Raw genomic sequence first — 9,472 nt, 5'->3', positions numbered from 1 at the left:
GGCATTTAAGTGTTGTGATTAATTGTTCTTTTGTATCAAAAAAATACAGTGGGTTGATATATTGAGTTGGCCCTGCTCCCACATGTATGCTCAGGTGTTGAGCTCGATGGTACAGAACCTGTTACTCAAGGTGGGGAGAAAAGGAAAGAATTCCACACTGCATCCATTTTTTATGGCCCTTGTCTAAATCACTGGAAATGGTACCTCTGAATTTAATGTATGTTGATTTGATGACATGCTTCTCTGAAGATATTAAATAGACAAAACAAATAAAGGACCCCGATGTTTCTCCCATTGTTACCGAACTAATTCTCCAAGATACCTGTACGTGAAATCCCCTTCTTCCAGCTGCATGTCCACTCAGGTATTGCTTGCAATGACACAGGTACCTTTTCAATATGGATGTCTTAATTTTCTATCCAGGAAACCCCACTCCAAACTTCCCATTCCAAAAATAATAGCGGTGTTCAGTCACATTTCATGAAAGCATCTTAGAATTTATATAAACAAGACTAGTGTACATTTCAAAGAATATATAAAATGCTGGCGTTTTGCTTTTACTGCAGGGATCAAAGAGCCGATTAAAATTAAAATTTCATGAACTTTAAATTATGCATTTAGTCATAAAAAAATATTAAAACAAAAAAATTTAAAGCAGCAGGTGTACCTTATATAGCAAGATAAAGTTTAATATATTTTATTAGCTTAAAGGACACAGAATAACTATCTATCCAGAACTTCAGGCATGCATTTACATAAATATATTAAATTAAGAAAAGCAATTATACACTTAAACATCCTTTTGTCTAAAAAAATCATTAAATCCACAGATTAACAATAAATCCAACTCTATGTATTTATCACTTCCAGATACAACTGTTCCATTTCTCAGATATTACACAAATACATTTGTTAGAATTTATATGCATTATACATATATTATATATTACATAATAGTGTGTATACATACATGGTGTTCAATAATATAATAATAATTTGTAGTTTTTATAGCACTTTTCATTTGAAGAGCTCAAAGCGCTTTACAAGGATTGATTTGACTAATTTTCAGATGGAAAGTGGAGGCACAAAGATGCAATTATTTCAGGATATATAGAATTTGTGACAGACAGTAACTGAATTTTCTTGTTGTGAACTTCAGTCATGCTGTCTCCCTAAGAAGAAATGCACATATAGCTTATGTAGTCTATGTAGGTAGACTTGCAAAGACTTGTAAGGTCTCAAACCAAGAAAGCACTTAATAATTATATTAATAATGTTAAGCACATGACTTCAGTGAGACTCATATGCTTAAAATTACTTGTGTGCTCCCGGTGCTCTGCTAGATTGGTGCCTGTATATGCTTAGTAGTATAATACGGTTTATAGAAGATACTTAAACCTAGTTTGGATGATATTTCTAAGCTATTTCCCCACATTTCAAATGTACATACAGTACCTGACAGCTACTATAAAATAAAACTAATTGAACAGGGGAATGTCACAACAGTAATGTTCTCAAGTGACTGAAGTTTGTTAATTCCTTTTCTGCTTGGCTCCCATTACAGTCTAATTGTTCTCAATTGGGACTTGAAATTTTAATTCTGCAGTATATTTTGTGGGGGACAGCTAATAGTATTTCTGGGTAATTCACAGGGTAGGGTTACTGCTTCTGGTGCTAATGGAGATCACTACAAGATACATCTGGTGGCTTAATACCAGATGGTTTCTGGTCTTGGTATATCTTGATATGAATTAATTCTTCACACTAGTTTTTACTGCCTAGAACATTTTCTTTTTAGCAGCTCCTCCTAGGAACATTCAGATAACGGGATTGATTGTTACTGCCTTGTGATGCAAAACACCCTTTTGTCCTACAGTAAAATGTATCCTACAGAAAAAAAAAATCTCCAAAACAGCCACCTCTCTCTACCTTCTTTCCAAGAATATTGTGAACACAGCCACTGTGTATATTCACAATCTTTTGCTGGTGCCTCCTTTCTGAAATTTCCTTGGAATTAAAGCAATTTTTCATGTAAAATATTTTTTACTTTTTTACTTCTCTTTTCATTGCAAAATGAAAATAAATAGTAAAATCTCATAGACCATAAGAGGAACTTTACTATATGATACATTGGACCCTATTGATAACTTGTAGCAGATGGAAAGTTGTTTTTTATCAGTAGAACTCTTCTCCAATAATGCAGCTTGCTGTCTGTGCAATAATTTCTGGCATTTTTGGTTGTGGAAGCCTGTCTGTGTAGACAATAGGCAAAGACACACATTATATGCATATAACACAAAATATTAAGTGTTTGTGAATTTCTGTGGCATGAAATGATTGCCAGATGATATCTTTTCAGTACTGAGAGCTCTGGAAGCAGGTGTGTCGCTTGGCTTTCGAACCAATCTGTACAGTGTAAAGCGAAGAAAAATTTCCTACAGAAGCCTATGGGAGTTTTCTTTGGGTTATGGAACAACAGGATAATCCTTTGCTAATATATAAACCAAATAGCAATTACTAATAACTCAGGAGTGAACTGAAGGAAAAAGGTGGATGTGTCAGATGACCCACTTGTGCTATAAAACAGTAACATTTCTCTTTTCCCAGCAATGGCATTAGAAATACTGTCTGATTAGTCAGTCTACCCAGTGTAAATCCACGCAGAATTAATCGCTGTGCTAAGATTTTTTGGATGTCGAAAACATTTTAGAGCACAATAAATTCTGTGTGCAGAGTTGTAACTGAAATCAATGAGAACAAAGGCAAGCAGCAAACCCACGTGTAGGACACGTCTGAGGAGTGTCTGCTCGTGTCCCACCCTGTTATTGCTTAGGCCTGGCAGGTCAGTACTGAGGACTCTCACCATTTTCAGTCTCCCTAGTCTTACTAGTAAGGGTGACAACAACATTTTTGGATTAGGATATAGTCTTGATTGAAATGTTACACCATCCCTGCTACATATACAGGAAAAAAAAGGTCTGAAAACGCACCTAATACTGCCAAAATCATCCTTTGTAATACTGGACTCAAAACAGCCGAGGGAACTGTTGCATGGATCTTCATGAGCATCTGTGGGGGCTGCCTTGGGCCCCATCTTACTATGGCCATTTCATAAAATGGGGACAATTACTTGATATTTCAATTACTTTCCTGCTTACTGGCATGTGCTGTTTGAAACAAGCGTACACGTGTGAAAGAGAACACACGTGAGCAAATTGTTCAACATTTTTCAAGAAGTATCAAGAAGCCTGGCAGATTTTGTGTAAATGTTGGCAATACCTATAAGGAAACCCGAGAGGATTGGATATGCTTCGTATGGCTTTGTGCAGGGCTGAATCTGCAGGCTTACTCTGGAAAACATGGGTCTAATGACTGGAGATGCAGATACAGAGAGGTCATGTGTGCACTGATGTCTGAAGTTAAGATCTTCTGCCAGCTAAGTGGATATCTTTTAAAGACTTAATCCTGTAACTAATGAAGTCAATAGGAGATTTTCAGTTGACATCAATGGACTTGGAGTCAGGCCCTCAAAGATTAAAGTAATCCTGTACTAAGCTTTCAGGTGGCTTCTGCTGTTTCACACCTTTAGCCCAAAAAGTACGTGTCTTATTTCACTGAATTACTCTGTTGTTGAAAACAACAAACTTTTCAGCAAAACAGTATTTTCTCAATGTTTCTAAAACATTTTGTCCTGAAGCTATTTACAGAAATATTTATCAGGTTTTTTTAACCAGAACCTAGATTAATTGGTATAAATTTTCTTCAAATTTGAATCGGAATAAATTTAAAGTGTTGGTTGCCTTTTCAGTGAGAACATTATTTTTTTTTTTATAATTGCAAAATATCAGTGAGTTTTCATTCACTTCCTGGCTTCCTTTTGGTTTTTTTTCCTGAGACAAGGATCACGTTTTAAGTTGGAAAGAAGATCAAAATGGTATAATTCCTAACTAAACTGATACACTGATAAATTAAAAGATAATAAATTAAAACACATTAATGTCTTTTAAAGAATTTACTTAATTAAGGAAAAATAAGCAGAACAGGATGTCCTCTAACTTGTATTTTCCATGTACACCTAATCTTATAAATGCCTATTTCATGGATACAAGTAGAATTACATTACATTTTTATCACAGTGGGACTTTACACCTGTGAAATTACTTGTTCATATTTTCAGAATCTCAATTTTGCATAATTTTACATGAAAAGGTCCTAATTTCTGATCCCAAATTATAGGAAGTGTATACTGAAAAGCAATATTTCAGAATCCCAGGAGTATCATTATGCTTTTCAGTTAAGGCATCTGATCATTGAATTGAAATTGGTGACTTTCTGACAAGCACAGTGACTGTAAAGTGACAAAGTGATTTCTCCCTTCCTCCAGCTTCAGTCTATCTGTGCCTGGACTTCTCAGCCTGAGCCTGAGCTGTGTGAGACTGGTACTCCTGAACTGTAAATATCCAGCTAAGACACAGTATTAGAAGTCACTATAAAATAACAAAGTTCTGTGGAATGATCAAAAGATAAAAGCCTCAGTCTGCTGGGAAGCCTTTTTGTTGCACGTGTCTGTCAGGCAGTTTCAAAAATAATAAGCATCACCTGCAGCAACCAGGGATTATTGATGTTTGCTGTGGTTCTAGAAAGGAAGGAGCTGCAAAGCCAAATGTGGAGAAGTGAATGAAAGAAGGAGATAAACAGAGGTGTCGTGGTGGTGATACAGAATTTGTCCTCTTATTTATAACTCACATACACTTTGTTTGCATGACATATAATAACCTGTGAAGATTTAAAGGTATAAAGGGTTTGCATCTGTGTCCCTGACTGTTAACAGGAAGAATTTATTCCCAGGGAGAGGGTTTGAGTTAATACTTCTTATTGGATGCATTAGAAAAATGAGTTTACTGTTTTTCTGAAATGGAGTGAAACAATTTGGAGCTGATTTTACATAACATCTTTCTGTCTCCTTATATTCCGATAATATGCCTTCTTTCTGATCAGTGGCATTTAAAAAGAGAAAAATGAAAGTTTTCTGTTCCAAAATAATAAAACAGAGGTTTAAAACTAGCAGACACCAGAAAAAGAGTTATGTTTCTTGCAACAGGTATGTTTGTTCCCTGTTAACAGTGGAAAGCCTCAAAGAATGCTTGAAATGTACAATGTGTTGGGAACAGAGAGGCAGTATCTCCGAATAAAGGAAGAAATGAATGGAATAAAAGATTAGGAGAGAGAGAGAGACACAGAGACAGAGACAACTTGAGCACATACATAAAATCCCTTCTGGAGGCCCTTATCTAATTGCCTCATTTATCTAGTTTCATTTATAAGCTCAGTTTTATTCTGGGACACTCTCGGAGGTTGTGTGAGAATGGCTGCAGAATGACCTAACTGGCAACAGGCTTTCTACAGACCCCTTTTTTTTTTTTTTTTTGTATGCCAATTCTCAGGGCAATTACTGCAGTTGCCCTTTTTATATCAGCATCTTGGGTGGCTAGGCCTGGGGTTTGCTCACTCTTTTTAGTAGTATAATTTCTTTTGATAAATAAGCAGCTAGGATTTTTTGTGTCTTTTTTTTTTTTTTGAGAATACTTCTTTTGCAGTGGGACTTCCTATGTCCATGTGGGCTTAATGCAGATGTTTGCTTTCCCATGATATAAAAGATGATTTAAAAATGAAACAAAACACTTTCACAAACTATCTTCCCTTTCCCTCTAATCTTCATTTAGATTACTTCTTAGTTTTCAAGTTTTGGTGGAATGACTCAAACAGAAAACGTTTTTTAAATAAAATAAGCTGACGTATTTTGCTTAAATTTTGAAAGTGATTTCTGGGTGCAGCAGAGCTGATATAAGTTTTTGCCATTGATTTGAATAAGGCCTGGATTTAATTCTTAGCTCTTACTGGAGTTTTATTTTCTGATTTCACTAGTAAACTAAATTGTCTCTATTATTAACATCAAAACTCTAAGATCATTGTTATCCCTTCTCTGCATGACTGTGGCATATATATTATTGTGAGTCTTCAATTTAGGTGCCATCTGTGGTATTTTTTTAAGGAACTAAGCAGTGAGAAAAGAACTATCACATCTCCCCAGCTGGTTGTTGAAAATAATGTGTCACAGTGGAATTAAAGTTGGGTTTATTTTTAAATATATTTCATTGAAGAAAGTGTTAAAGATGTTATCTCTGTCAGATATTTAAACGTTGCTAAAATACTTCAGCGACTTTCTTGCTTTGCTGATTATGAAGAGTGTAATAAAACCGCGCTATGTGACAGATTTAGACAGCTGGCTCATTCAGGAGAAGTTCACATTTTTGTCACCCACGTTGAATAAGGAAAGATTAGATGCTAAGGTCAATTTACAAAAATGGTTGTCAGGACATTTTTTAATTGTAAAACTTTTTGTGATGGAATTCAGGGAAAAGACTAAAGGCAGAAAGCAGCGGAGACAAAGAGCTGCTATTAACCTACAGATGCTACCACAGGGTTCATTTTAAGATTGGTCACACTGCTTAGCCAATGAAGTGTTCGTGTGACTATAAGGGACCACCCTTTTCTGGGGTGAGAGGGCAATTTGGTCTTCATGCTCATTTAATCCCAAGATGTCTTTCAATGGACTGTCAGTTGAATCTACATTGTGCAAAATTATGCATGCACTTTTTAATGCAGACCATTGTTCTCTGAGCACTTAACCAAGATTTCTCAACCAATTTCCATGTGGCATGAGGTCACTTGAAACCCAGGCAAACATATATGGAAGGCAAATGTAATTTTCTGTTCCTCGGAGCTGGAATGTGTAAGACACAGAAATGCAAGTATCAGTCGCTCTGTAATTTCAGATTTAATACCTACTAAATAAAGACTGAAAAATTTCTATAAAGGAAAATTTGTTGCATGTTGCTGCCCTGGAGAGGTAATTTTGCTACTGGAGAGTAATATGGCTACAGTCTTTTAGATCTCATTGACTAAAGTGTTGTCAATTGTTGATGCATGAGCAGCTGCTTATAAGGACCACAGGATGTGCACACTGTGGCTACTTCGTTTTCTTTTCTCAGGCAAGATTTTATAAAAGCCAGATAGTGCAAAGGAAACCTGATAAATGGTAAGTAGTGAGCAAAGAAACCGCCAATAATACTCTAGAGCTGGAGATAAGAGGGCACCAGTTCTGCATATACATGTAATTAGACTCTTAATACCTTAGAAAACCTGACTATAGCATGTACACCATATTTATTGATACATTTACAAAGACTCGGTTTTGTGTTAGCTCTTGAAGGAACATTTACATTTAGAACCACATTTGGCAAGAATCACTATACGGATTTGTACAAGTGACACCGTGCACGGGCAACACGTGCTCGTGTGAGCTCCCGTCCAGGGACGTTCTGTTCAGTGTGACACTGGCAGCAGCCTGCTTGCATAACCTCTTACACTGTCCTGTTACAGTGAAAACCACTTTATGGACACTTTTAACACATGCTGAAATTTTATTGTGATTGGTTGGCGGTTGTTTTTTTTCTCATCCGTCATAAATGAACACAAGTTGACACAAGGATACATTTCTAGATTAGATCCACAGCACATTAAAGTGTGTGTGTCTGCTCTCTCTTTCCCCATCTTTCCAATTAAGTTGGTGAAAAATGCAACTTTAGTATTTTACAGGACATGGTAAAGCTGTCTCATCTAGGTGATGTCTATATTATAAAAATAAAATAAAATAATATAAATATGTAACATGAACCCAGTGCCCACCGTTAAATAAAATATATGATAAAAAGCAGACCTTCTAGGATGACTGGTTTTGAAATATGCGAATATAATTTAATTATTAAACACTTGAAACAATCTTGATATTAAGCTGCGATAACCAGATTTTTGCATCTATGCTAGATAAAGAAATGCGTAACATTCTGTAATAGAGTTACATTGATGAAAGTGAAGGTTACAGTCTTACAATGAATTGCCTAGATAGGAATGCATTAAGCAGTTCTGAAATATTGTCTCATGATGTAGTTCAGTTCACCTTAGAAACTGTTACAACTGGATTTTATTAAGTCCAGCAGTTTATACAGCGATGTTTGAAAACTGCTTCCTCACCGCTCTAATCAGATAAGAACAGACACGAGATTGCTGGGATATCAAAGAATCCATTAAGACATCATGGAAGTCCTGTGACGAAAATGTGTTTTACAGTGGAATTACTTTGTAAACTATTTCTCATGAAGAAATAAATATTAAAAAAGATTCCACTCTCTGCAAAACCGTATTTGTGATAGCGCGTGTGCATGGGTATGTGTGCACATATTGGATATCGGGACGTCTGTGGAGACGTACAGGAATATTTACACACATACGAGGAATTTTTCTGCACATTTGTGGATATTATACTTAAATTAATAAAGTAACTCAAATCACCGGTATTTGCTGCAGGATAAAGAGTCTTTTAAAAATGACAGGATTCAAAACAAATGCCCGTTGAGAGTGTAGTTTCCAAACAGTCCCAGGAACTATACAATATAGCTGGTTAGATCCAGCAAATAGGATGTCATGTCTAGGATCTGATCAAGAATACCTGCCCTTGTCACTCTTCGGATGCTTCTATCCACTTGTTCACACTGGGGGCCGAGATAGCCTTTTTTACATAAGCATTTATTAGGCCTTACACAGACACCTCCATGTCGACAGGCTGGGTCACATTTTGCTGTGGGGAAAAAAAAACCAGTGATTTTTCTGGTTTGTTTAGAACATCACAAACTGAAAAGATGCAGTTACACATTCATTACGAGCTTTTCTAGCCTTGTAGTGATGAAGCAAGCATATGAATTAAAAACAAAATAGAAAAAATGAAATATTAGAAGTTGTGAAAGCATATTTTTAAAAGTTCTAAAATATTAGGGGGAGAAAGTAATTTTGTACGTCTGAGTGGACATCACCTACGAAAGACTGATAAATAACAGATATTTTTTAAATGTCCAATTCCCATATTCAGATGGGATATTGGAGTGAATAGAGAACCTATTTCAAAAGACTTCAGGCTCCACATATCTTATAATTTGAAAACAAGATACACATCACACCTAGATCTAGACCAGTGGTGGTCTACCTCATTCCATTTCTTATGCTGGCATCCCAGAGAAGTCCTGAAGATGATGAGACATTTTAGCACCTGGCCATCTCCAAGTCAGCAAGTGCTGAATCTCGGGTAAACTCCTTTGTCCACACAGAGTTCTGCACTACACTCTTTCCTTAGCAGAACAGACTAAAACTGAGCAGAGATGCACTCCCTTGGCTCTTGCATCACTGAAGCCTGGGACCAGGATTAAATTCCATTTAGTGAAAAAAGAGCCAGAGTTATTCTTTCAACAGTTTTTATCAGTTATATAGGTTTTAAAGTTTTCCCCTCTCTCTTTAACAGATGATTTACCTATCGAGTTCTAGGTTAATCAGCTTGTTTCAGCTTTTCAAATATAACTGC

The 9,472-nt window shown here is 36.1% G+C and overlaps 1 protein-coding gene across 1 annotated transcript in view; it reads right to left on the bottom strand.

Annotated features, from left to right (window-relative positions):
• Positions 1 to 5,311: 5,311 nt before the first annotated feature.
• Positions 5,312 to 9,472, bottom strand: part of HHIP (hedgehog interacting protein) — a 73,709-nt gene continuing 69,548 nt past the window's right edge. Inside the window, exon 13 of the mRNA XM_027652826.1 lies at positions 5,312 to 8,698. Within this exon, the coding sequence (XP_027508627.1) occupies positions 8,505 to 8,698 (194 nt within the window). The 3' untranslated portion in view covers positions 5,312 to 8,504. The remainder of the gene's footprint in view (positions 8,699 to 9,472) is intronic.

This window comes from Corapipo altera, unplaced genomic scaffold (genome assembly GCF_003945725.1).
Source record: "Corapipo altera isolate COAL_440 unplaced genomic scaffold, ASM394572v1 69, whole genome shotgun sequence".
Lineage (NCBI taxonomy): Eukaryota > Metazoa > Chordata > Aves > Passeriformes > Pipridae > Corapipo > Corapipo altera.
This window is presented reverse-complemented; position numbering and strand designations above follow the sequence as displayed.